At 32.4% G+C, this 27,796-nt stretch overlaps 4 protein-coding genes and 1 pseudogene across 6 annotated transcripts; 1 reads left to right on the top strand and 4 right to left on the bottom strand.

Moving 5' to 3' along the window:
• Positions 1 to 5,055: 5,055 nt before the first annotated feature.
• TT2 (Duplicated homeodomain-like superfamily protein) lies at positions 5,056 to 6,274 on the bottom strand. 2 transcript variants are annotated; one of them, NM_122946.3, is made up of 3 exons: positions 6,072 to 6,274; positions 5,869 to 5,998; positions 5,056 to 5,795 (listed from the first exon to the last, which is right to left on the bottom strand). In NM_122946.3, exons 1-3 carry the CDS (start codon positions 6,208 to 6,210, stop codon positions 5,288 to 5,290), a joined length of 777 nt encoding a protein of 258 aa, NP_198405.1. In that variant the 5' UTR covers positions 6,211 to 6,274; the 3' UTR covers positions 5,056 to 5,287. The 2 variants fall into 2 exon arrangements, with proteins under 2 accessions (NP_198405.1, NP_001331958.1); NM_001344109.1 differs by having other exon boundaries at positions 5,869 to 6,274.
• Positions 6,275 to 10,023: 3,749 nt separating this feature from the next.
• On the bottom strand, positions 10,024 to 10,880 carry AT5G35540 (uncharacterized protein; the record flags this gene model as incomplete). Its single annotated transcript, NM_122945.1, has 3 exons — positions 10,024 to 10,251; positions 10,384 to 10,677; positions 10,833 to 10,880. 3 exons carry the CDS (start codon positions 10,878 to 10,880, stop codon positions 10,024 to 10,026), a joined length of 570 nt encoding a protein of 189 aa, NP_198404.1.
• A 2,824-nt stretch (positions 10,881 to 13,704) lies between these two features.
• On the bottom strand, positions 13,705 to 19,557 carry AT5G35535 (annotated as a pseudogene; the record flags this gene model as incomplete). Its single annotated transcript has 1 exon — positions 13,705 to 19,557.
• Positions 19,558 to 20,728: 1,171 nt separating this feature from the next.
• AT5G35530 (Ribosomal protein S3 family protein) lies at positions 20,729 to 22,991 on the top strand. The gene is made up of 6 exons (NM_122944.5): positions 20,729 to 20,854; positions 20,943 to 21,090; positions 21,180 to 21,351; positions 22,101 to 22,155; positions 22,230 to 22,361; positions 22,453 to 22,991. The coding sequence occupies exons 1-6, from the start codon at positions 20,825 to 20,827 to the stop codon at positions 22,660 to 22,662; spliced, it is 747 nt and encodes a 248-aa protein (NP_198403.1). The 5' UTR covers positions 20,729 to 20,824; the 3' UTR covers positions 22,663 to 22,991.
• A 1,985-nt stretch (positions 22,992 to 24,976) lies between these two features.
• On the bottom strand, positions 24,977 to 25,982 carry AT5G35525 (PLAC8 family protein). The gene is made up of 4 exons (NM_148032.4): positions 25,846 to 25,982; positions 25,665 to 25,736; positions 25,379 to 25,591; positions 24,977 to 25,284 (listed from the first exon to the last, which is right to left on the bottom strand). The coding sequence occupies exons 1-4, from the start codon at positions 25,931 to 25,933 to the stop codon at positions 25,199 to 25,201; spliced, it is 459 nt and encodes a 152-aa protein (NP_680337.2). The 5' UTR covers positions 25,934 to 25,982; the 3' UTR covers positions 24,977 to 25,198.
• Between the last annotated feature and the right edge of the window lie 1,814 nt (positions 25,983 to 27,796).

The raw sequence follows: 27,796 nt of genomic DNA, 5'->3' as shown, positions 1-27,796 counted from the left end.
TGGATACAAACCTAAATATTTTAGGTAACCAAAAATATCCAAAATATAATTATATTTTCAAAAATATTAGTTAATTCTAGACTAAATAATTCAAAATAGATATATAATAGTAAAAATACTCGAAAGTAACCAAAAAATATATGAAAATACAAAAACAAATCAAAATATTCAAATTAAAATAATCAAATGGATATTAAACTTTAAAACCGAAAGAACCGGAACCAAACCAAAATTTCAAAATAACCTAATGGATACTAAACTTTATAACCGAAAGAACCGATAACCGAATGGATACGAACCGAACTTGAATGGATAATCGAATGTCCATGACTAAGAAAACTTATCTAAGGGACAAACTATTGAAACACAGCGGTTACGGTTGCGACTACAGAAGTTTACAAAATCGGACGGGTGCGGTTTCAAGCGTTATAAAACATTTTGAATAATTGGTTTAGAGTTTGCCGGAGCTTTATGACTGCTTAACGGAATTACGTTTATGGTAAGAAAATTATGGATTTATGTTTTTTGACAGGAAAATTACGGGTTTACGTTTTTAACGGGAAAATTACGGGTTTACGTTATTGGTGGGAAAATTACGTGTTTACTTTTTTGGCGGGAAAATTACGGGTTTAGTTTTTTGGAGAAAAAATTAAGAATATGTTTTCAGCGGGAAAATTAGGAGTTTATGATAATGTTATCATCATCATGATAGCTATCATTCCTATGGTATGTGATATGATGATGATATTGTGTTGATAATGAATAAATTGATGGGTTGAAGAAGCCATTTGGAAAAAGATTGATTATATTCAATCGTTTAGAGATTTTGGTTAAACTCAAATTGATATCGGTTTAGAGATTTAAGTTGGTTTAATTCATTTTAACCAAAATTGGTGGGTTCTCATTGCAACCCAACTCATTTGATCCATCTAACCATTTGACCAAATAACTTATTAACTTAGAAAAACAACTCACACTATATGCTGGAAAAGTTATTAAATAATTTAAATGTATTGATGATAATGAAGGTGTTCGATTTTTATATTGTTTGATAAACGATGGTGTATTAATGATTATCAAGCGTTATGAAAGATTTTGAATCACTTGTTTAATGTTTAAAAATTGGAGCGTTTACAAGAGTTTAATGACTGGTTAACCAGCAGGTGTTACCACGGTTAAATTGAATGTAATCAAAAAAAAAATTATAATTATACAAAGTATTAAAATATCAAAATATTATATTATTATCATAAAATGCTAAATTTAATATAACCTAAAATAAATAAAAATTTTCCTATTATTCAAACTAATAAAAATTTATACTCAAATATGCATATGGTTCATAAAAAAATCATCATTAAGTAATATGCAAATTACAAAAAAACAAATAGGACAAACTTTTGGTTTGATGCTATGATTTTGATAGAGAAAAAAACTAACGTTTTAAGAATAGAAATCACCAACATATATGGAAATTTTCAAGAAGAAGCTTACGCTGAATAATGTTGCAGATGACATTGTTGATATAATGTGTAAACAAGCAAAAAATTGTTACAACTAAGATGTCATTTTTGTTCTTTAAGGTCTAATTAAATTTATCTATGAGGTATGGTTACTCTCAAATCTCCAATAATCAATTCGATTTTTGTCCCTATTTTATTTTGTTCTTCAACATGCATCTATTATCCATTTTTTGGATCGAGAGCTTATTTCCGAACTGAATGAAGTCTTAGCAAAAGAAAACATCGAGGAAGAAGGTCAATGGAAGAATAATTTCAAAGAAGAGACATTAAAGATTTTTGAATTTCTTCTTCAAAATATTCAAGGATCTTATCAGATTTACTAAGCGTCATTGTGGATCTTAATCAATAACTAATAATCATTTGAGTACGTTCTATTCTCCTATGAAAAAAGTTCCAATTTTTCAAATTTCTGAAAATCAAACAAACAATACTTTTAGTTTTGTATGTCTCTTCAACATATGAATTATGAATCAAGTATGCATGTGGAACATTAAAATCAAAGATGATAATTCAATATAACATATTCTTAAGAATCTAAAATGACTTTAACCTCACCAGAATCAGCATATGGTGATTTTTAACTCTTTTCAATTTTGTTTTTTAATGACTCTTCTAAATAAATGTTCGTAAAGCAAAAACATTAGCTTCCAAAACTTATAAATGCTATATAGATCTTATAAAAAAAAATAACAAATGCATTGTGTTACCAATCATTTTCTAATGAATCCTTTTGTTCTACATACAATATATCATAAATCATGACAAATAAAATTCAATACTTACATACAAATTAATAAAATTATTTTTTAAAAAATAGCTCGCGGCTTGGCGCGGGTTTCGCCCTAGTTTAACTAAAAGAATAGTTAGGTTGTTTCTGTATTACAAAATACATCGGTCAAAATTTTAATAATTTGTCAAAAAGAGAAGATTTTTTTTTCATAACCTACAATGACTAACATGGATAACTAATAAATAAGCCTCAATATTAGATTTCCTAATTTTAATGAGAAAATTCACAAAATTACATCAACTATTAATTGGGAAGCATTGTGTGAACTACAACATTGTAAGGGTAGTTTAAAACTAAGTAAATGAATTTTTTCATGGGTAATTTAGTAAATTAACAACTACTCCAACTAAATAAATATCTTGAATTTTGCTTTAAAAAAAACGAATTAAATCAATAAATTAATATCTACACAATATTTCCGTAAATCATTTTAAAACGTTTCCATAACATATCAGACTATTTTAATTTGAATTATATATATGTAAACTTATTTATTTTGGTAATATGTTATTCATTTAGTTTAAATTTAATACAATTTTCTTAACAAAACTATGTTAATTATTTCTGATTAGTACACATAAAATATAAACTATGATTTTGCATATTCAAAAGAGAATTTTTGAATTTTAGATTTGTAATTATCTAGAAAATGGTTTCAGTATATATTTAACATTTTAATTAGAATTTAAATGATATAAACGTTTAAAGTATTTTTTTTCAAAACAGGTAATTTTCATTATTTTAAAAATATATCACTTAGCTAAATTTGAATTATATAAAAGAAAATATATTTTTAAATGTATTATAATAGTTACAAGCTTTTGAAATATTCATACTTCTAGATTCGATTATTTCTTTTTTTTTAAAACAGTAAAACAAAGTTTAAATACCAATGTTTAAATTTTTTAATGCAAATAGTCAAAATGAGAACAATCAGTAATATGATTTTTTTGACAGATAATTAATTGTATTCGAACAATAATGACTACCATATTTGCGATAATGCATAAGGATAAGTTTAATTAAAAAACATACCAAAATCGTTGAGATCTAATTTTAGCTTTTTTAAAAAATATTTTCGTCATCCTAAATTTAAAATATGTAATTCTGATTAGTTTTTTTCAGTAAACCTAAGATTGAATCCAAATTAAAATCTATTTTTGTGTACAATCTATCTCTTATAAATGTTATGCATACATTCATATTGCCTCACAATCAATCTAGAATATTGATTCTTTAAAAAAAAATAGATAGAGATTCATATGTAAATTACTTTATGTTCTAATGATGTTTGCTCCTAATTTTACTATCCATTTATGCGTATTCTTATGGATTTTTCTTTCAGGGTAAACACTAGATTACAAAAACTAGCCCGGTGTTGGTCAATATTATACCACAAATAAAATCATGGAATTAAAAATCAAAATATAGTTATACAATCTGAAACAATAAACAAAACAAATATAACTTAATTTATTTTTTATTTTTAACTAAAATCAACAAATTTATTTGTTTATAAAAAATAAAATAAAAATTAGCATGTGGTACCTTACGGGTAAATCACTACGATTTCATGAGGTTACAATATCAATTTATACAAATTTTGACTTTTAAAATATACTTTATATAATTATTGAAAGGTATACACTAAAAATCGGTTTTATATACTTCAATATCATAAATTTATAAATCGCAAATTATTTTTAAATATATTAATCCAAGATCTACCACAGGTCAATCTCTTGATTTTTAATATATTACAATAAGAATATTTAAAAATAACAAAATAATATTTAATTTTACGGAATGAAGTTATCTGGTGGAACGAGTTTGGGTTGATACTCATACGGGACGATAATCTACGAGTGTAATCTTAGAATTAACAATTTTAACACAATTATACAATCTTAAACACTAAACAAAAGAAACAATATTTACAAAACAACTATAACCTAAAATTCAAATTTTTAGTTACAAAAAAATCGAACAACGGTGTACAGCGGAGTAAAGTTTACATTATATCATCTAATTGATCAAATTTCAAACAAAAACAATTCATTTGTATATACATCAAACTAACAAAAATACACAGATTTTCCAAATATCTCTATATTATTCCGCAAATCAAAACAAATCTAACATTCGATTTACTATGCAAAACACAAATGAAATATAAATAATATAAATTAATAAAAAAAATTTAGTTATTATATCATAAATAACACTATACACTTTTCTATGCACATTATAATTTATACACTACAATATCTTTCACTAAAAATGTATTCTAATACATTTCTTAAAATATGAAACCCCGCACGTATGTGCGGGTCAGAATCTAGTTTCCTTTAAAATACAAACACTTTTTGATGTCCAATAAAATACATGATTTTTTAGTATCCTTAAAATACATAAACTTCTAAATTGTACCCATAAAATACAGGAGATAGGGGGAAAATCCGGAATATTCCTTTGTTTTGTTTTTCAAATATGTACTGGCACATGACTTAGAACAACCATGCATCTAGTATTTATTTATACGATGATTCCAAAAATGAGAAGAACAAATTCCTTACATTAATGACTATGCCTGCCTATAAATAGACTATACATGTATATTCTAGTAATATTTCGTAATAACAAAATTGTAAAGTTGATTCGTATTACCAATAATTCACAAGTAGAATTTATAGGTTGGGTGGTTAAGCGGTGGTTAGGTTATAATAAAAGCTCTATCATTTGCTCATACATAAATTTACAAAATCTATCAAAAATATTTATGTCGTACGTATTTGCAATAATAAAAAATTATTAGTTAAAGACAAAACCCATTTCTATAACATGTGGATCGTATAATTATTTGTATTTCTTGGTCTCCTTAGTAAGTTAGTAATTAGAAGCGTTCAGACAAATACAGATATACTTTTGTCCGTATAGAGAAATATGTATTAACGTAGGTTTTTGCAATATAGGCTCAACAAGTGAAGTCTCGGAGCCAATCTTCATCGTCGCCACGATGATGACAAGAAGTGAAAGGTCTATTGAGATCGAGATTACCTTGAGCAGGAACCAACTCTCCCAAAATCTCGTTAGATGAAACAAGAGATGTAACGTTTCCACAGTCCAAACCATCAAAATCCATCAAATCCGGGAAGTGAAACTCCGAATGGATCCTATCGAAATCGAATTCGAGATCTCCCATCAACGAAGATCCACCTTGATCCATCTCTTGTTCTTTCAGAGGTAGTGGACTAGTACTACTCTTCTTCTGAAGAGAGAGATCCGAGAAGAGAAGAGTCTTTGAGCACCTAATCGCCTTTGTACGTATAACACATACATTATTCTCGTTGTTCGTCGAATGTTTTATACGTTTTGGTTGCTTGGTTTGAGTTTTGGGAAGTCTTTTGCGGAGGTTTGAGTTCCAATGATTCTTTATTTCATTGTCTGTTCGGCCTGGAAGCCTCCCAGCTATCAACGACCATCTGCTTTAATTATAATGTCACATAACAAATAACTTTACTACAAAAAGAAAATTCTATGTGGTTAGTGAAAAACCTGTTTCCAAGAAGATTATGGAGACGGATTATGAGTTCTTCTTCATCAGATGAGATGTTACCGCGCTTTATCCCCGGTCTTAGGTAGTTCTTCCACCGAAGTCTACAGCTTTTGCCACACCTCTTGAGACCTTTTATGTGTGCCAAGACAATTATTGTACGTAGAAGATATAAAGACGGATCGGTAGATAGAGAGATTAGTACCAGCTTGGTTAGGGAGAGTGCTCCATTTGCCTTCGCCGTGAGTGGTGATGTAATCTCTAAGGATCTTGTCTTCATGATCAGTCCAAGCTCCTCTGTTTAACTCTTCTCTCCTCACACTAGTAGTTGCTCTCTTTCCCATTCTCACTTTTCTCTCTCTTGTGGTTGTGTGGTTGGTACAATTGTCTTTAGTGTTGTGTTGAGAATAGATTCTGTTTTTGTGTTTAGCTGAGTATCTTTATAGGGGAGTTGTTGATATGTCCGTACATCAGTCGCTTTCTAAAACCTCTGTCATACACACTTTGAAATTTTAATGCTTTCTTCACCTGGTAATAATTAGCTTTGGTGAGGTTAATTTTACCGAATTTTAACATCTACAAAGAGTTTTTCTAAGCCAAGTGTGAATTTAGGCCTGGGAGTTCGGCAAATCGGTTTAATCGGGTCGGGTTATTCGGTTTTAGGGAATTTCGGTTTTTGGAAATGCTTCCGAATTAAACCGAATTTAATTTCGGTTCGGTTCGGTCGGGACTCGGGTTTTTCAGGTCGGTTATCTAGATTTATTTAACTTCCGAAATAAAACTGAAAATTTTCATATTCGGTTTATTTGAACCGAATTAGACATGTATCAAATACGGGAAAAGGGTATTTTCATACCCGTACTATTTTCTGAGTGTATTTTCGTATCCAAAAAAATTTGTTGGGTATTTTCATATATTAACCGCATATTTATTTGAATTTCATACCTCAACTTAAGAAAAAGTACAAAATTCAGAGTCAAAGTAACGGGTGTTAGTCAACTCCGTGAAGATGATAAGTCAGCAGACACATGGAAAATATGTGTCTATAACGACGTCGTTTTACGTTATGAACGTTTAAAATGTTAAATTTGTTGGGTAGTTTCATATCTAAACCGCATATTTATTTTAATTTAAAAAAAAGATTGCTAGGTAAACAAAGTATAAGAGAATACATGGTCACACATACCTACTATACATTGTATATCCAGCTACACGAAGTAGACACGAAGTAGATGTATTACATGACCACATATATGAAGTATAGGACGTCATGTGGTTAACACCATTGACATACAATTCCGGTAAACCGGTCAGTTGACTCAGGCTTTGACTAGTGTTGACCGGCGTTGACCAACAAAAAAATTTAAAATTATTTTTAATACTCAAAAATACGAAAATATTTTTTTTCTTTTATATATTCAAAAACATATTCTATATTTCGTAAAAATATATTTGTATTTTCAATGCATTAAATCTTATAATAATTAGTTTTATTTTTAATTTCAAAACTAAACTAAAACTAGAATAAAAATCATTATTAAACTTTAGATTAAAGAGTCATATACTCAATTGTATTAGGAAGCAATATGAAATTGAGTATATGACTCTTTAATCTAAAGTTTGCATGGTAAAGAAAATTATAATATTTTTTATATACTCTTTAGTCTAAATTTATTTTTGTATACTATGTAGTTCCTTTTGTAACAAATATTATTAAGAAAAGTTCTCGTAGTAACACATAAACAACCAAAAACTTGCAATTTTTCTTTTTAATATATAAAAAGATAGAAAATCTAACAATGTTGATTTCAGCAAAAAAGTTTTTAAAATAAAATTCATTTGTATTACGTTTTATTCTAATAATTTTTGTGGTTGATTTTTTTTTATAAAAAATATTGTATAGAAATAATTGAAGTGTTTTAATTGACACTATAAAAATAAGCAATTTCCTTACTTAATTAACTATAATAATATTTTCCTGTTTTCATTTAAAATTTAAAATTTAATAATGATTTTTAATCTATTTTTAGTTAAATTTTGATTTTTTTTGTAAAACTAATTTTTCTAAGATTTAATGCATTGAAATATAGAATATGTTTTTGAATATACAAAACCAAAAAAAAAATATTTTGTATTTTTGAATATTTAAAATAATTTAAAAGATTTTTTTGAATTTTTTTGTTGGTCAACGCCGGTCAACCCTAGTCAACGCCGGAGTCAACTGACCGGTTTATCGGAATTGTATGTCTATGGTGTTAACCACATGACGTCCTATACTTTGTATATGTGGTCATACAATACATTTACTTCGTGTAGTTTGAATTTACTTTGACATTGTTTTGCGTTATGAACATTGAAAATGTTCGAAATTGTTAGATATTAATGATTCCATGTTGCGATAGAATATCGATAATGTTAGATATTAACAAATATATAATCTGGATGAAATGGTTAGATATTCTGTTAAATGTCTTTAAAGACGTGGGTTCGAATCCTGCATGTTGCAAATTTTTTAACATTTAAAACGTTCATAACGCAAAACAACGTCGTTTTAGACACATCATAATTCACGTGTCTGTTGACTCAACATTTTTCACGGAGTTGACTAACACCCGTTAGTTTGACTATGAATTTTGCACTTTTTCTTAAGTTGAGGTAGGAAATTCAAATAAATATGTGGTTTAGGTATTAAAATACCTAACAAATTTAACATTTTAAACGTTCATAACTCAAAACGATGTCGTTTTAGACACATCAGATTCCACGTGTCTGCTGACTCAGCATCTTTACGGAGTTGACTAACACTCGTTAGTTTGACTCTGAATTTTGCACTTTTTCTTAAGTTGAGGTATATACAACAACAATATATGATATAGTGATATAAGGTATGTAGTTATGTTATTTATGTTTTTGGAAACTTGGCTAACTTAATTGTAACAAATAATTCTTTATTCTATATATTCTTTCGTCATCTAGTACACCAACTACATCCTAATATGTTAGTAATTTAAGTCAACACTTTAGATCTCATCCCTTGCATATAGCCATATCGAGTCTCATGTTTTTTTTTTTTGGTATTTTTAACGTCTCGAATGACCATTACGTGAAAAACAATTGTATGTCAATGTTACGAAGTTATTAAAACGCACCAAAATGAAGAAAAAGAAAGTCATATGATAAATCATATTTACGGAACGTAATAATTAGAAAATATCCAAGTAAAATTACGTTCTAGTCCATTATGCATAAAAATCTATTTCAATAGAACTTGTATGAAACCAGATTCATTAACCAACTAAAAAACATTGTCTTGCCAAACAAGAAACAATTGATAAATAAATATAAAAGAAAACTCAAAAGTAATAATCATGTAGAGCAGATTCTTAATCAAACCAAAACGTTCTTCTACTGACATGTCTATGAGAACATTTTTCATTCCAAGTGAATGAATCGAGGTAACTGCTTTGTAGCGAATATGATTCTAGAAATTAGAATTTCATTCATCGCTTTCCAGACATTTTTTTTTCTTTCTTTTTAACTTTTTTTTCTCAACTTCTCTCTTTAATCTATCTTCTCTTTATTATATGACTTTAACGATCCTATTACTAACCACGATCATAGGATCCTCCTCTTCGTCATTTTTCAGCTTACCTACATTGCTAGTAGATGAGGTTCTAAAGGTTGAAATATTAGTTTTTTTACTGTAATATGAATATTTATATACTTATTATCTTATTTTTTTACTATCATGAATACATACAATAACAATATATGATATAGTGATATAAGGTATGTAGTTATGTTATTTATGTCTTTCGAAACTTGGCTAGTTTAATTGTAACAAATAATTCTTTATTCTATGTATTCTTTTGTCATCTAGTACACCAACCACATCCTAATATATTAGTAATTTAAATCAATATTTTAAATCTCATCCCTTGCATATAACCATATAGAGTCTCGTGTTTTTTTTTTTTGGTATTTTTAACGTCTCGAATGACCATTACGTGAAAAAAAATTGTATGTCAATGTTACGAAGTTATTAGAACGCACTAAAATGAAGAAAAAGAAAGTCATATGATAAATCATATTTACGAAACGTAATAATTAGAAAATATCTAAGTAAAATTACGTTTTAGTCCACTATGCATAAGAATCTATTTCAGTAGAACTTGTATGAAACCAGATTCATTAACCAAATAGAAAACATTGTCTTGCCACACAAGAAACAATTGATAAATAAATATAAAAGAAAACTCAAAAGTAATAATCATGTAGAGCAGATTCTTAATCAAACCAAAACGTTCTTCTACTGACATGTCTATGAGGACATTTTTCATTCCAAGTGAATGAATCAAGGTAACTGCTTCGTAGCGAATATGATTCTATAAATTAGGAATTTCCTTCATCGCTTTTCAGAGATTATTTTTTTCTTTTTTTTTAGCTTTTTTTTATTCAACTTCTCTCTTTAGTCTTTCTTCTCTTTATTGTATGACTTTAACGATCCTATTACTAACCACGATCATAGGATCCTCCTCTTCGTCATTTTTCAGCTTACCTATATTGCTAGTAGATGAGGTTCTAAACCTCTTCCTTGGATGAAGTTTTTCTACCCGTCCTTTTGGATTTGTGCATGGAAAGAGTGGTATATCACATTGTGGTGATGCAACTAGCTCTTGTGATAATAGTTCAAAAACTTCATCATCAATTTTGTTATCTCCCACTCTTCGAGCATCAGTGGTTTCACCCATTCCAATTGCGGAACCACCAGTAGCTAAGCCACATCCAAATATGAGTTGAAGATCCTCAAACTGTTCATTTGACTCATGTTGTAGATGTTTATGTTTAGGATATTTTTGTAGAATATATATATATAAATATATATATATATATATATATTACTCATAAGATATGTTTGAAAAATAATGTTATACGCTTAAAACATATATAATAATAAAAAACATACCTTTAAGTACTCATCCCACATTTCATCCGGAGTGGTGAACATTTTCATGTCAGGATCCCATCCAAATTCAGAATCGAAGCGTTGAAGGTCGAAATAATTTTGGTATAGGCTTCTCAAGTACTTCCATCTACTTAGATACTAAGTGTGATTTTTTGGCATCCAAGTCTTTCATTGAGAACTGGTAGGAATCTTTTGCTCTGTCGTTAGCTTGCTAAAGTTACCGCTATCACGCTAGTTTCTATGAACTGTATCAACAAGTAGCTCTAATAGCACTTGTGTCTTTTCTGGTCTCCATAGATTGTATGGACCCTTTTCCTTACTCTTTTGGGAATCCTTCATGAACTAAACATAAATGTATAGATAGTGATTCAATTAATAAAAAAAATACAAAACCAAAACACTCAAATACAAAGAAGATAATAAAATATGGACACACAAATTAAAAGATGAATTAGAGAAATTTGAAAAGTTACGTATTGACAAAAGCTTAAAATAATAAATAGCACTTTGGTGGAGATAGTTTTTATAGAAGATGAGAGAATATTATGCAATATTGTTTAGATATGTTATGATAAAAGTTGGAGATACTATCAAAGTTTATAATTTAGACAGTTTCATAAGATTATAGAAAAGCTAATCATAGAAATTATACAAAACTCTCTAGTAATCATTTAGATTTTTAAATTTTATCTACTTTAATCTACTCTATTATTTGAGACGTATACTTAATGAGGTGGGCATGAAGTTCGCAGAAATAACAAGTTTGCCATTGAATTAAAATTTTTATGTCATGAAAAAAACCAGTTTAGAAACGCGCAGATCCTTTTGACCCGGATTTAAAAATAACGGGTCATAACTTTCAATCTTAGCCGTCCATTACAATTACTATTAGCCGTTGATTTTTTCCAGTAAAAATCAAATTCTGCAGCATGATTTTAGGGAGAAAATCTTTATTTTTTTCTCAATTAATTTATTTCCTTATTCAATATCATAATTATGTGGGTTTTCAATTGGAAAACTAATTATACTCCCATATCATTGGGATTTACAATATTAATTATATTCTAAAAGATTAATAATCTAAGAAGATAATTTTTAAAACATTTCCTAATTAAATATAACAAATCTGCTTTATTTATATATATAACATTATAAATATCGAATTAATATGTTTGAATTCGAAATGAGCTTAAATATTCTAACTTTATTTAAATAACTGGAAAAATACTTTTAACTAAACTATTTTTTATGTTTGATAATTAAAATATAAAAAATATGTTTAAACATTTTAAAATAAATTAATTACATTTTTGGTTTATATCAATTTCTGTTAATTAAATTAATTGAATTCATTTTTCAGCAACTGAATCATATTAATTTAAAATATTCAATGCGTATATTCCTTTCTTGAATTCGAATATATCACTTCTCCATAATTATAGGTAAATAAATATTTAGTTGGATATTCATTTTTGAATTAACATAAAGTTTCTTAACAATTTTCATAATTAAATAACTAATTATGTTAATAGCTAAATATTCTCCTATAATTATGGGATTCATCATAATCATTAAAATTGAATTCTACGATTTAATGTTTTATGCATAAAATTTATATCTTATAAATATTGTACGTTTCATTTCAAGAACTCACTCAGCAATTCCTATTTTTATTTTTATTCTAGCAAAAGAGAACGAGACCATGGAGAAAACTGAGGTTGTGGATCGACGAGACCATGGAGAAAGCAATATATCGAGATATCTTCTCTCACTCTCTCTGTTTTTTCCTAAAATTTTTTTCATATTTTTCTCACATAGCGTGTGAGATTAAAATGTAGAAGCACACATGATTATGTTAAAGTATGTCTTGCTTTCTAATTATTTATCTTTTATCCAAAGTAATATGTTAAGCTTTTTTTACCTCTCTATATTTATAAGATGAGTAATTTTGATTGAATTTTTTGATAGGGATTATGGTCTTTTTCCTGTTAATTTGCAGAAACCCGATGATGATTTATAATTTGACTACTATCTTACAATGAACAACAAAATTATAAGGTATGCAATATTTTTTCTTAAATCTGATTGATAAATTCTCTTTCACTAATGTATTGTGATTGTGTAAATATTTTTGACTGTAATTTAGATTTGCAGGTAGACTATTGTCCACAGCCGCAGTTCACCCAACCAGATGCATTGTCAGTTTTTCATATTTTAATTTATTTTATTTTGAAATTTTCAATATTGTTACAATAATAATATAAAAATATGTTTAAACATTTAAAATAAAAGTTATTTATATTTTTGGCTTGATACTAATTTCAGTTAATTAAATTAATTGAATTTAAATTTTGATGACAACTATTTATTTAAATATCAATTTTGATAGCATCAATTAATTTCCGATTTGAAAATAATTTATAAAACTATTTTCGTATCTTATTTAATTTGATCAATTTAAGTGTATTTAATATGATTGATTTAGTATTCAAATATAATTTCATAACTATTATTATATATCAAATATGTTATTATACTTCCTAAATCAATACTATTATTTGAGACGTATGTTTAGTGAGGTGGGCAGAAAGTTAAAAAAAATAACAAGTTTACCATTGGATTAAAAATTTCTGTCATAAAAAAGTCGTTTAAGAAGATGCGGATTCTTTTGACGAAGGTTTTAAAATAACAGGTCATAATTTTTAATCTTAACCATCCATTACAATTAATAGAAGTTATTGATTTTTTTCCAGTAAAAATCAAATCCTACAGCAAGATTTTAAGGAAAAAATCTTTATTTATTTCCAATTAATTTATTCACTTATTCAATATCATTCATAATTACGTGTGTTTCAAATTGAAAACAAATTATACACCTATATTATAAGAATTTATAATATTCTTTATATATATATATTTTTTTTGTCTATCCACTTTTGCATTAATCAATAGTTTTGAGAATACAAAGATAGAGCTGTTTTTAGCTAGCGAATCTGCAATCACATTGGCGGTTCTTGGGATATGACAACAAGAAAAGCTAGAAAAGGAGCTTGAACTTGAAGTGATGTCCTGAAGGATCCCATGGATTTCGGACAAAGGGAACTGAGAGATAATAGCCATAGTAAGGACCTGGCAGTCTGATTTCAAGATAACATCGTGAAGACCCAAATTGTGAGCAGACCAAAGAGCCGAGTGAACGACCAAAGCTTCCGCAACAAGCGGGGAAGGAACATGCTCAGATAGAGCAGAGTTCTTTTTAAGAGGGATTCCTGGAGATTTGAGGGTCCATCCTAGACCTGCAGAGCATGTCAGAACACTCCACGCTGCATCTGTGTGGATTACCGTCGAATTCAGAGAGAAAACTTCAGCTCTGAGACCCATGGAGCTCCTAACCTGAAAACGAGAGTTTGGTTCCTGTGCAAATTGCCATTCCTTGGCATCTTGGATTGCTTTGTTAATGGTTTCGAGTTCACTGAAAAGTATGTTTGAGAATACTTTTTGATTCCTCGTGATCCAGAGAGTCCAGCAAATCCAAGGGTATAAAGCACAGTACCCCAAACCCACAGAAGGGAGCGTCTTCTTCTTCTTTAGCCAAGAGAGGCCAAGTTTAACATCTGTAAACACAAGGAATAAATCAATACCCTCCAGAGGTGCAAGCCTCCACACTCTCTGGACAAACATGCAGTTGAAGAGAGCATGGCTAGAGGTTTCCAACTCTCCACATCTGCAGCAAACAGGATCAAAGGAGGGGATTCTAATTGCAAGCTGCGAGCCTACAGGCAAGGCACCACTCACAGCCTTCCAGAGGAAAAGTCTGATTTTAGGGGAGCATTGAACATTCCACACTTCATCAAACCAGTTGAAAGAAAGAACCGGATCCCGAGAGGAATCAGAATCAACATCACAAAGAGTAGCTTTATAACCTGTCTTTGTGGTATATAAACCATCCTTGGCTCCCAGCCAGATTCGTTTATCAGCACCCCCAGCTCTACTGGGCCTAATTGCCAGGACCAGATCCTTCACAAATGGGATAGCAGCTTCTATCTTTCCTTCATCCCAATCTACAGAATTAGGGAGAAACAGATCCTTAACCTTCCAATCCTTGGATAGAAGAGGGGCAGGTCCAACCGGTTGAATTCGTTTATCATGGGCAAGCCAGGCATCTTGCCACACTAGCACAGATTTATCGTTACCAATAGTCCAACCAAGTTGCTTTCTCAGAAGATCTCTCCCTGCTAAGAGGTCGCGCCAACCATGGGAGGCAAAAGTGGGACTCAGGGCCTTCAGGAAGGACTCATTCTGGCAATATTTGCCTAAGAGGACTCGAGCTAAAAGGCAAGAAGGGTGTGGAAGGACTCGCCAGCTCTGCTTTGCAAGGAGAGCAACATTATAGGCTTTGAAGTTTTTGAATCCCAGACCTCCTCTAACTTTAGGAACGGCTAGGCGATCCCACCCAACCCAGCACATCTTCCTCTGCTGATCTGTCTTATCCCACCAGAACCTTGTCAAGGTAGACTGGATTCTATCACAGAGTGATAGGGGAAGAAGGAAGCAAGACATAGCATACACAGGGATAGCTGTAAGGACACTTTGAAGCATAACTTGTTTTCCTGCTCCTGAAAGGAATCGAGAGCTCCAAGAGATAGCTTTCTGCTTGATCTTGTCTACTATGGAAGTAAATAGATCCTTCTTGCGTCTACCAAAATGTTCACGCAGGCCAAGGTATTTGCCCATACCACCTTCTTTTTCTATCTGCAACCAATCTTTCACCTTGGTTTTCACAGCCTCTGTGGTTCTCCTAGAGTAGAAGATGGATGATTTCAGCTTGTTGATTAACTGCCCTGAGGCGGTTTCATAGCCAAAATCTGCTGGAGAGCTCTGCAACCCTTTGCTTTTGCCTTACAAAAGAACATGGTATAATCAGCGAACAAGAGGTGATTTATTCGCGGGCATCCTCTAGCTACCCTGATTCCAATAAGTTGGCCATCTCTCTAACTTTTCTCACAAAGGCCTGGAAGAACATCTCCATAGAGAATAAACAGATAAGGAGACAAAGGGTCCCCTTGTCTGATACCCCTTGAAGGAATAACCTCTCCCATGGGAACTCCATTCACCAGGAAGGAATAAGACACTGTGGACACACACTGCATAATCCAAGAAATAATAATAGGATGAAAACCTTTGCGAATCAACACAACTTGAATGAAAGGCCATTCCAATCTGTCATATGCTTTAGACATATCGGTTTTCACCACCATAGAGAAGTTCTTCATAGCTCCAGAGGTCTTTAGGAAGTGAAGGGTCTCGTGAGTAATTAGGACGTTATCAGAGATCGTCCTGCCTGCTACAAACGCCGATTGGTTCTCAGAGATTAGGGGAGAGAGAACTTTTTTGAGCCGCTTAGTAATAACTTTGGAGAAGACCTTCTAGATCACAATATAGAAAGCAATCGGCCTATAGTCCATTACTTTCTTCTGTCCTTGAATCTTTGGGATTAACCGGATGAAAGTCCTTTTGATGGAAGCTGGAACTTGTCCAAATAGAAAGTATCCCTGAATCTCCTGCACAATGGACTCACCCACTATAGTCCAATTAGTTTGGAAGAAACTGGCAGAGAAACCATCATACCCTGGGGCTTTATCAGGATGGACGTTAAACAGTGCTTCCTTAATTTCCATAGCTGAAGGAATGGATATAAGGAAGTCATTCTCCTCCTCTATCACCTTGGGGTGAACCGATTCTTGAACAATCCTTGAAATCTCTTCTGGATTGGAGAGCTGGGAGGTGAAGAGAGCTTGATAGCAGGTAGAGATCACTTCTGCAAACTGGCTATCTTCAAAAACCTTCTCTCCTAGGTCTGTTTCCCGAACTGATAGATTATTGAGACAACTTCTCCCTTTTGTAACCGCGTGGAAGTACCCTGAATTCTGGTCTCCCAAACTGAGCCAGTTTTGTCTGCTTCTTTGCTTCCAGAAGGCCTCCTCAGCTAGGTAAGCTGCACTGAGCTCTGAGTTAATCTGGACTAGGAGGCAGACATCATTAACAGGGATTACCATGGCCTGTTCCAGCTTTACTTTGAGCGCCTCTATGATCTTCTGGCTGTTTCTCTGAGTCTCCTTTGTCCAGGAGATGATAGCCCTCCTGCATCGACTAAGTTTCTTCTCCACCGAATCAGACAAATCTTCATTCCAAGCTGCAGCTATGAGGTCTTTGATCTCCTCATTCTCCTTCAGTCTTCTATCATATCGAAAAAGCCCCTTCTTGCGTTGCTTATCTTGCCTTAGGAAAGTAATGATAGGTCTGTGATTAGAGCCTTCAAACTTTCTATAATCACACCTTCCTCTTGAGAAGAGCTCTAGGCAGGCACCATTTGACATGGCTCTGTCCAACCGGGCTCTAACCAGATGAGTATGCCTGACTCCACGCCAAGAGAGGGAGTTACCTAAGTGCTTAAGGTCGAAGAGTCCACATTCAGACATGAATGACCTGAACTCGACGAAAGATCCCTCAGCTCTTGGTGGCCCTTCTGATTTCTCAGAATTATCCAGTATCTCGTTGAAGTCCCCTGTGAGAAACCATGGCTCCTCTCGGTTATCAGCAAGACACTTCAGCTTTTCCCAGGTAGCTCCTTTCTTTGACTGTTCTGGTTCCCCATAAACATAGGTTGCCAGAAAGGAGATTCTTTTGAATGAAACTCTGGCATCAATGAAGTTATCGCAGGAGGAAACAATTGCCATCTCCACGTCGTGCTTCCAGAACAGGGCCAAACCTCCCTTCCCTTGTCCAGAAGGGGAAACTAGGAAGTGATTATATCTCTTCAAGAAATCTAGCTTCTTCAAAACCACTTCATCTTGATTCATCGTCTCCATTAGAAATATAACATCAGGAGAGAGTTTCTTGAGTATCTCTCTCACTCTGCGAACTGTCTTGGGGTTCCCAATCCCTTGACAGTTCCAGCTCATGGTTACGTGAGCCGGCTTCTTGGGGAGTGAAAATCCACATGATTCTGTATCGAAGGACCACCCATTTGTGCTTCATCCCGATGTGGACTCATGGGATCCTCTGAAACATGATCCTGATCCAAGATTAGTCTTCTTCTGGGGAACGGGATGGTTTGCTGGTTGAGAAGTTTCAGCTTCTTTGACTTCACTCCTGCCAGGGGCTTTGGACTAGCACGCTTGCCTGGAGGTCTTCCTACCTTCCTTTTAGGAGACTGCTTGGACCTGACTTTCCTCTTGGGTTTAGGCTGATTGACTGGACCTAGACGTTGAGATACCGGAACTCTCTCCACGCTGGATGAAGTCACCTCCTCAGGGATTTGGACTGAGGTAGAAGAAGGAGCTGGTTGAGCTGCTCTAACCATTTGCTCAGCAGTTGCTTCAAGCTCTCCTAGAGCCTCTGCCTGTCAAACTCTTTCGCGTCTGGCCGCACTCTCTGTAGGATCCGGGCAGCTAACATACTGGGTCATGACCCCTCGGAGCTCATCCATAGCAGCATTCAGTGCATCCTTTCCTGGCGGGGGCCTGTCTTTGTCTCTGTGACTTGAAGCTAGGCCAGAGCCTTGCACTTCCTGGCTTCGACTTGCGTTATCCTCTAGAACAGGAGAGTATTTTCTTTGAACACCTTTACCCTTATCAATAAGGGGTCGATAGACAGAAGGGCCTGGGTGGGAGTCCTCTTGGAAGGAATGTGATCGTCGATTAACTGGGGCAGGATCCGAAGATCTCTGCCTTCTGGACAGAGAAGAACGCATATCATTCTCAGAAGAAGAAATAGAATGTCTGGGGGAGAGCACTGGTCGAATCCTTTCCCTCTGAGGTTCATGACCATCTCTTCTTCTTACATCCCCACCAGATTCCCGGAATCGTCTAGAGCAGTCCGTTTGGTGTCTTTGCCTATTACGGGTGCGGTGGTTGGAGGCAGGCACATCTCTTCTCTGAGAGGAACTATCCTCAGATATCCTGAAGATTCTTGAGGCAGAGGACGAGTTGGAGCTTTTGCCTCTAATCTCCTCCCACGAGATTGGATTGATAGGTTCTTCTAGTCTTCTACTCTCTTTTCTACCAAGGAGGGGGCAGGACAGATGGGAATGATCCAGCTTGTAGCAGGATTTGCAATAATTTCTCAGCTTCTCGTAAACTAGGGAGGCTTCCACTTCACTCCCATCTTCAAACTCCACAATCGTCTTCAACACGAGGGGCTTCAGCCCATTTACTAGCACCCTCATTCGAAAGAAGGTAGACGAAACTTCAGTCTTCTCTAGAACTCCCACACTCTTCGCAATACTAACCAGGATTCCTTCAGACCAAAGATGAATCGACACACCTTGAACATTGATCCAGAAAGGGATCTGGGAAGGGAAATCCTTATCAATCGTCGGCTCCCAACGTTGGAAAATTATCATCCATTGCGAAAAATGGTAGGGTTGATACTTTAGGGCTCTAGCAAGGTCTTGCTCAGTCGCGAATTGGAATTGGAATAACCCATTCCCAAGATCTGCTCCAGTAGGTCGGGTGGAAAACTTCCAGTGGTCGGCTAGGAAAGGCAGTACTGCCCAGACGTCTTGTTCCGCCGGATTGGTAAGTCTGCCGATGGCCGTGAGGGCATGTCTGCGCAACAACTCAGAGTTGTCAAAAGCCGGGACTTTAACTCTCGGAGGGCGAGGAGGCCGGAAAGGGGGATCCAGGGTGGATCTGCGATCGCTAGGAGAGTAACGACGAGACATCGGGAAAAGGCGAGGAGATCTGGAAACTCGTCAGATCTGAGGAGCCTTCGGTAAGCAAAGGAGACTACAAGATGGGGGTAGAGGCGAGGAGGCGGAACTGAGGGGGAAGGTAGTCGCCGGAAAGGAGGATTAGATCGCCGGCAGAAGGAGATCTAGGGTTCCGAAGTAGCTAGCGAAAACCGTTTCGGAAAAGTCGCTTGGGAGCATCTTTAAATGAAAACTCATTATATGTTTAAATACTACTAATCCAATAAGATAATTTAAAAAACATTTCCTAATTAAATATAACAAATCTGCTTTATTTTATATATATGATATTATAAATATCAAATTAATGTGTTTGAATTCGAATTGGTTTGAATATTCTAAATTTATTTAAATAACTGTTAAAACATTTAATTAGACCATCTATTATGTTTGATAATTAAAATATAAAAATCTGTTTAAATATTTAAAAATAAAATTAATTACATTTTTGTTGAAATTAATTTTTGTTAGTTAACTTAATTGAATTTAAATTTAAGTTTTTATTAATAATTCTTTTAAGTTTTTCTTCTATAATTCTGATTTTGATAAAATTTATGTTTGTCTTATTAATTTGTCAAATTTGATAATTAATTTACATGTTAATAAAATATACTAAACCTTGACATACTATCTATACAACTATATATATTAAATATATAATTATAATAGTATCCATGTTCAAATGATACCAATAATAAATTTTGAAACTCTTAAAATTTATAAATTATACAAATAAACATTTATAGACAAATAAAATACCTGAAATTCGTAATATATATAAAGAAGTGAAACTGATAAACTAATTAAAGCATGAATATTGTGCGTAGCACATGTACCGTCTAATACTTTTTAAAATTCACTAAAAACTCTTTCAAAATCACGAACCAATAACATCATCGTAATTTGGAAAATGAAAATACTATCTTTTTTTTTTTTTTTTTTTGAACAGAAAAATACTATCTAAACTACTCTTGCTAACACAAGGAACGGAAATTATAGATATGAGACGTGATCGGGATAGCTAAATTCAATTCTCACTGTCACTAATTTTAATACGGGTGAAATGGTTTTATTTTCAGTCCCTTTATATTGTGGCTTGTCAATAGAAATGGGCCTTAAAAGGCCGGGCCTTGCTCTTAACTTTATTTAACCACACAATTTTATCATTTCACTCCTAACGCACTCTCTTCTCCGAATCTAGGGTTTTTGTCTCTAGCCTCCTCAAGCTTTGCAAACAATCATGGCGACCCAGATCAGCAAGAAGAGAAAGGTGATATCTTTTGCCCTCCCCTGTCTCTATCTCTCTACCAATGTATCGTATTCTAAGCTTAACACAAAAAAAGTTTTGAATTTTGTAGTTCGTAGCCGATGGTGTGTTTTACGCTGAACTCAATGAGGTTCTAACCAGAGAGCTTGCTGAGGATGGTTACTCTGGTGTTGAGGTTCGCGTCACTCCTATGCGTACTGAGATCATCATTAGAGCCACTCGTACTCAAAACGTTCTCGGTATGTTGGTGCATTTTCGTTAACCTTGCTCTGATTCGACCTTTTTTTGTTTCTATGATATCAATTTGATGATTCTCTGTTTGGTTTAGGTGAGAAGGGAAGGAGGATTAGGGAATTGACATCTCTTGTACAAAAGAGATTCAAATTTCCTCAGGACAGTGTTGAGCTTTATGCTGAGAAGGTTGCTAACAGAGGTCTTTGTGCTATTGCTCAGGCTGAGTCTCTTCGTTACAAGCTTCTTGGTGGTCTTGCTGTTCGTAGGTATGACGTGTTTCTATTGCTGCATCCTTTTGTAGCTATCATTCCGGTGTTGATTTGTTAGATTGATGCTTAAGACTGTGTGTTAATGTAGTGAAGTATCCTGAATTAGTTTAATGTCTCTTTCTGTTTTTGGCTTAAAGAATGGTGATGAAACAAATAGGAGATAATGGTACTTAGACTATGTGTTAATGTAGTTTATCTAGGTGGTGATCCAGTGTCGTTTTCTATCTGTGCATGATTAACAAACTGCGTTAAAATAGTGTTTGTGTGAAGTGTCCTGAATCAGTTTAAGACTTTGTTAATGTAGTGAAGTATCCTGAATCGATTTTCTGTATTTTTCTTTACATGGCTTAAAGCATGGGACAAATTAGAGTTTGCTATTTGTATGTTCGTGTAGACTTTGTGTTAATGTAGTTAAGCTATGTATCGGTCCAATGTCTGTATTCTATCCTTCGATTAAACAAACTGTGTAACAAGTGTTGCGTATTAGTAAACATGATTTGCCGCTGAAGTTATATTAGTGTTGGACTTGTTGTTAGCTGCGTCTATAGATCAGTGTAATTAGAAATCCTTTTATTCCACTCGTGATTATCATTCGGTTTGATTTTTAGTTGTCTAGATACCCACATCGAGTCTATCAGGCTTTCTATTATGTTACTTTAAATTTGAACTGTTCTCCTAAATATGGCTTTTATGCTTTGATCTCTTATGCTCAGAATGTTAATATTGCATGATATTTTGTTGTATAGGGCGTGCTATGGTGTTTTAAGGTTTGTTATGGAGAGTGGAGCTAAAGGATGCGAAGTGAGTGCAAACCTCTTTGTTTTCTGTTACCTTTCTTTCAGAATACCTCTATAGGGTTCTTATCATGTATGCAGGTCATTGTGAGTGGAAAACTCCGTGCTGCACGTGCTAAGTCGATGAAGTTCAAGGATGGTTACATGGTTTCCTCAGGTCAGCCAACCAAGGAATACATTGATGCTGCAGTTAGGCATGTTCTTCTTAGACAGGTCAGTTCTTCACAGTGGAAACCTGTTTCTTGAATCACATTCTACCTAGTGAGATCTTGTGTAACCTGAATCTGGTTAATCACATGTGCAGGGTGTGCTTGGTCTCAAGGTGAAGATCATGCTTGACTGGGACCCCAAGGGCAAACAAGGACCGATGACACCATTGCCTGATGTTGTGATCATCCATACACCGAAAGAAGATGATGTATACATTGCACCTGCTCAGGTTGTTACTCAAGCTGCTTTTGTACCGGAAGCTCCATTAACCACCACAGATTATCCAGCAATGCCAGTTGCTTAGAGAGCCTTTTCGTTTTCTGGTTTAAAACCCAATGGGGATGGTTCTTTTTTTGGGACAGTACTAGTTTTCTCATGTTATTCTAAGTTAATACTTAAAGTTCTGGAGGTTGAATTACATCAAGGATATGAATGTATGTTTTTCGTTATCTTTTGTTTAAATTTTATTTATCTATTAACGATTTGTCTTTTTTTAATTAGAAAATTTGTGTTTATCGACACCAAGATCTTGCTTGTGGCATGTTGATAACTAGCTTATGTCTCCGAGTTCCTGTGAATCTATCTTCAAACTTTTTTTCTTATCCTTACAATTGCATGTCTATAGCGTCAAATGGGATCCAATGGTACACTTTTGCCACTAATACAAACTCCATTTAGTTTTTATGAATTGAATAGTGCTTTATCATTTAATCCTAAACTCAAAAAGCTTATCAAGTATTTTTTATTTTAGATATAGAAACATATTTTTGTATACATTTTTTAGTTGAAAAATAGAGATGAAATACACCTCTATACAACTATCACATTTCGTAACAAAATTGAGCAAAAGTGACGTAATCGATAATTAGTCTTAACCAATAATTAATCTTTAATATACGACTGCAAACTTCTTTTTTTATGTCTCCACTTAGTCTCTTATAAAAAATTATATTTTAGCGTTACTTTGTAGTCGCAAATTTGTGACGATTGTGCGACCATTTTACCGTGACTATTCATAATAGTTTTGAATTATTCGCAAATAGTATATTGCGATTATTTTAAGATTTTTTTTGTGGTCACAAACCATTTTTGTTGTAACTAACAAGATTATTGAAAACTCTCAACCAAATTTTTTAATTTTTTTTCTTTAATTTTATTTACTATGATTTTATTAAATCATCAAAATACTTCTAAAGTAGAGATTTAATAACACTCCATTAATGTTGACGGAGAACTAGTGAATGGTGTATTACTATATCAGCGACAAATGGATGGAGAAAGGGTTGACTAAATAAATACATTTTGAAGTATGTTTCAGACAAATAAAACATAATTTTAGTGAGATATTTTAAGTAGACTAGTTCAAACTTTTGCATTTACAATCTCAACCAAATTAAATCATTAGACGTATAATGGCACACAAGTTGACTAGTATAATGGTCGAATCCTTGACCGAGTGTCTTTTAGTTAATTTAATTGTTAATTCCACAACCCTTACCATCACTTAATTGTATTATAGTAAAACAAAAAATGTAAACTCAGAAAGTAACCGAAAAAATGTTGGGTTTTCCAAGTCTAATTCAATTTCCTTGTTTAAAGAAATGATTAAACGATATTGCTCGGTGTAAAAGGTATTAGGAGGGGTATCTTCTAACTTTATTCAGAGTTAAAATGTTTTAATTTGGGCTATGAAAAGTATCATTTTAAGAAAGATCGATTATCAGTCGTTTGTTCAGAGCTAGCTTCCATGATACTGTCACTTGAAGAATGGCCCGCCGTTTCCGATTTACTAGACGATTTTGGAGTGTTACGCGTTTCTTCTCATTTTTTCGCTTTCTCTTATCTCTCGTTCATGTAATGTTAGAGTAAACTGCTTAGTCCGCTTTTTTAGAATTTCATTTTCTGAAGTTACCTTTGTAAATACTATTCCTCCTAATTGAATAACCAATAATAAAATTATTTTTTAATTAATATGTGGTTGACAAAAAAATTCAACTTTTTTGCTATTTTTTTTTCGCGGTTGTTGCTTGATATTGTAGTTGCCTTGTTTGCTTGGTTATTGTTGCCTTGTTTTCGTTCTTCTATATATATAAATAATATTCCGATGAAGCAGAAAATTCTAGGAATAGAATTAAAGGTCTGTTGATGATTATGAAAATATCCGAAAACGATTGATCATATTTTCTTGTTTTAACTTTTAAGTTTACACTATTGTAGATTCCACAAAATAATAAAAATAAGAACCTTTAGAATAGTCTTCCGATCAATGTTCGTTGAAAGGCGAATGCAAAGAACTAATCTAACAAGAAGGACTAATTATTCACATATGCTCATATATAAATATATATAACTCGTGGAAATCTAGTTTCATCTCTTACCCTTTTTTGTGTCTTTTTTTCTTTGGGTCTTTTTGCATTAGACTAATTTACTAATGTTTCCAATTTGGTCAGGAAATAGGGTTGTGTTATGCTTCAAAATAGTAATAGTTTATAGGCTATGTGTAAAAGATAACCAAAATCCTCAAAAATATATTTATAATCAACAATATATATGTATTATTTGTATGAATAATAATTTTCTATAACTCTAAACTAATAATAATTAACTATTTTAAAATTGGAAAACTAAAACTTGGATTAATTTGTTTTGGTGTCACTTTCTTGGACATTGTAATTACATTCTTGTAACTGTACAGTGGAATATACATTGAAGAAACACTCATATTCAAACTTTCACAACAAGCATAATAGCATACATACTATACAACACAAACAAAGGATTAGACCTCATTTTTATTACCGCATATATGACATATGATCAATTACATAAAGAAGCAAATCTTAGCGGCTCATGCCGCCTTGGAAGGCTGGAGCACCCATCGCCACACCTCCTTGGTTCTGTTGCTTCTCCACGTTCCCCGCCCATCCTAAAATACCACATCAATTTTTATACGAGTGTTAATTGTTTTGCGATTACAAAACTTAATCAATCATAAACAAAATGACATCGAAATAACTTACCAAGACTCATATCGAAACCGCGGTGCTTGAGTTCACGGTATTCTTGTGTCAAAGCACAAAGCTCACAGCAGAAATGTTTAAGGCAATCAGTACAACCATCACCTCTAATATTGTATTGAGCTCTGATCTTTCCACGATAGATACACGAGTAGAGACATCCACAACCAGTTATTGCGGCTAGCAACACATATAGTGCTCCAGCAGTACCACACGCTGACAAAAATTTGAATCAGCAATTATTTACAAGCTTATTTATGATACCGTGTATTATAATAAAGGCACTTACAGGTGTTTCCTCGGTCTACAATATCAGCAACTTGGCCAAATGTAATACATGGACACAACCATGTGATACAACCTGTCCATTCATTTTTACAAGATAAATAATATAGTTTAGCACAAAACTACTTTTTCAGCTTTTTACACGTGCAAATATATATGTAAGTAATTGTGAAGAGAGTGATTACAGTTTTGGCAATCAGAGAAGCAATCACAGAAGCCTGTGGACCATTCTCCTTCAGCATGAGGGTTGGCTTGAAGGTGTTGAGATGCCATGGAGAGAGAGAGAGATAGAAAGATCTTAAAATAGAAAGCAATGTGTTTAAAGTTTTGTAAGATAAACGAAGAATAATGCTTTGTATTTATAGGGATCTATTAGTTCCATTATTTGTGAACTCGTCCGAACCTATCAACTTTTTGAAATCATAAAATAAGTCACATGCTTTTGTTTTATTTTGAAAGTAGCCACCACGAGTTACTTAATATTTGCTTGAAATTTTTACCAAGTCTTTCTAATGGATAATCTTCGAATTGATGTATTGAAATATGAAAAATTACACATATATAACTTTTTCCATATTTTTTCACGAAAAAGTACTTTATTTTTTAGATTTAGCACATACATAGACTTAAAATTAAAATTTTATAATGATAATTATTAGTTTATTACTATGACTCGTATAATGATAAATATTTATATATTTTGTAAAAATAATCAACACATCTTTTAGATTTATGCTTTATTTTCGTAATCCACTCAGTGTTTTGCATTTAAAGAGTCTTTCATAGTCTGAGCAGTAGATATTACACAATATTTATATACGTACATATTTCTTCTACTGATAAAGTTAATAATTTTTTCTTTCTAAAAATAAATTAAGTTTTTCTGAATGTTTATAAACATCTCCATGAAATATCCATATGCATGCACGATAAGCTTTACTACGTTTAAGAAAATTCTAAATACCTGATCTAAAAATTAAAGTTTCTTATAAGTTTATAAAATTTCTCTTTTTTTTTTCTTTTTTTTCATTAAGGTTTATGTAGTGGGAGATCTAGTGAATGTTTACGTACAAAAACTCAGTCCAAATCGATCTAAAATATAACTATTACAATTTGCGAAAATCTGTATAAATATTAGAACTTATGGCTTATATAGAACTAAGAAAATAATCAAAAATAAAAATAAAAATAATTTAGAGTAGATGCAATAAAGCCATCGGTATTAATAGAAGTTGAGAATCCAGAGTAGATTAAAATAAAGCCATCGGTATCCATTTAAAACAATTTAGAGTAGATTAAAATAATAATGATTTAGAGTAGACATCTTCTATATGGTTCCATCGTCAAAATAAACAAAAATAATTCTAATCTACTCTAAATGTTTTGCCAACAAGAAAAATGTACTCTAAATTACAGGTCGTTGATTTTTAAGAACAAATTAACGAGTCATCCGTATCATTTTTATTTTTAATTACAATGACGACCAAACCCTACAGAAGATGCCTCATGGCACGCAAGTGACTATTTCCGGGTCCCCGCTAATCATTTTGCAAATTAGTGTTCTAATTTGTCAGTATATTACAAATGGAAAAAAACATATATATATATATATATATATATATATATATATATATAATAACTGAAATTTATCCCATTTAACCCAAATTAAGCTAAAAATAACTAGTTTAACACTCTATTTTACTCATTACTAGATTGACATAAATTTTGTGTTAAAAGTCCAAAAAACCATTGCTTAATACTCTATTTATTTAATGGTTTTGACGATCAATATGACAAGTATCATAAAAAACTGTCACACATATATTAAATCTGCCGTTACCAACAAAATAAATTACTTAATATATTTCTTAAAAGAATATTTTCTTCAAAAAAATAAAGATAAAAAACGAGAAATTCTCTCATATACCACATTTTCAATTTTTGTTTTTCGAAAATACAACAATTTGTTTTTTTCTTCCAAAAAAACCACAAAAGTTTATTCCTAAAATACCATAAACATAAAAAAAAATTGATTTTTGAAGTTGTAATTTTTTTTATATATTTGGATTGACTATGTATATTTACGGTATAGTTTTTAGGTGTGGGGTTTAGTGTTAGGATTTAGAAATTCGTTTT

Source organism: Arabidopsis thaliana, chromosome 5 (assembly GCF_000001735.4).
Source record: "Arabidopsis thaliana chromosome 5, partial sequence".
NCBI lineage: Eukaryota > Viridiplantae > Streptophyta > Magnoliopsida > Brassicales > Brassicaceae > Arabidopsis > Arabidopsis thaliana.
Note: the sequence above shows the minus strand (reverse complement) of the source record. Positions and strands in the feature narration are given on the sequence as shown.

Excerpts from the sequence above, each read along its gene's own strand:
- AT5G35525 (NM_148032.4), bottom strand. The coding sequence starts at position 25,933 with ATGGCATCTCAACACCTTCAAGCCAACCCTCATGCTGAAGGAGAATGG. Across the intron at positions 25,592-25,664 it reads TGTAGACCGAGGAAACACCT|CGTGTGGTACTGCTGGAGCA; the intron begins GTAAGTGCCTTT and ends AATTTTTGTCAG. Across the intron at positions 25,285-25,378 it reads CGGTTTCGATATGAGTCTTG|GATGGGCGGGGAACGTGGAG; the intron begins GTAAGTTATTTC and ends GTGGTATTTTAG.
- TT2 (NM_001344109.1), bottom strand. The coding sequence starts at position 6,146 with ATGAAGACAAGATCCTTAGAGATTACATCACCACTCACGGCGAAGGCA. Across the intron at positions 5,796-5,868 it reads CATAATCTTCTTGGAAACAG|ATGGTCGTTGATAGCTGGGA; the intron begins GTTTTTCACTAA and ends TAATTAAAGCAG.
- AT5G35530 (NM_122944.5), top strand. The coding sequence starts at position 20,825 with ATGGCGACCCAGATCAGCAAGAAGAGAAAG. Across the intron at positions 20,855-20,942 it reads AGATCAGCAAGAAGAGAAAG|TTCGTAGCCGATGGTGTGTT; the intron begins GTGATATCTTTT and ends TGAATTTTGTAG. Across the intron at positions 22,156-22,229 it reads GTGGAGCTAAAGGATGCGAA|GTCATTGTGAGTGGAAAACT; the intron begins GTGAGTGCAAAC and ends TCATGTATGCAG.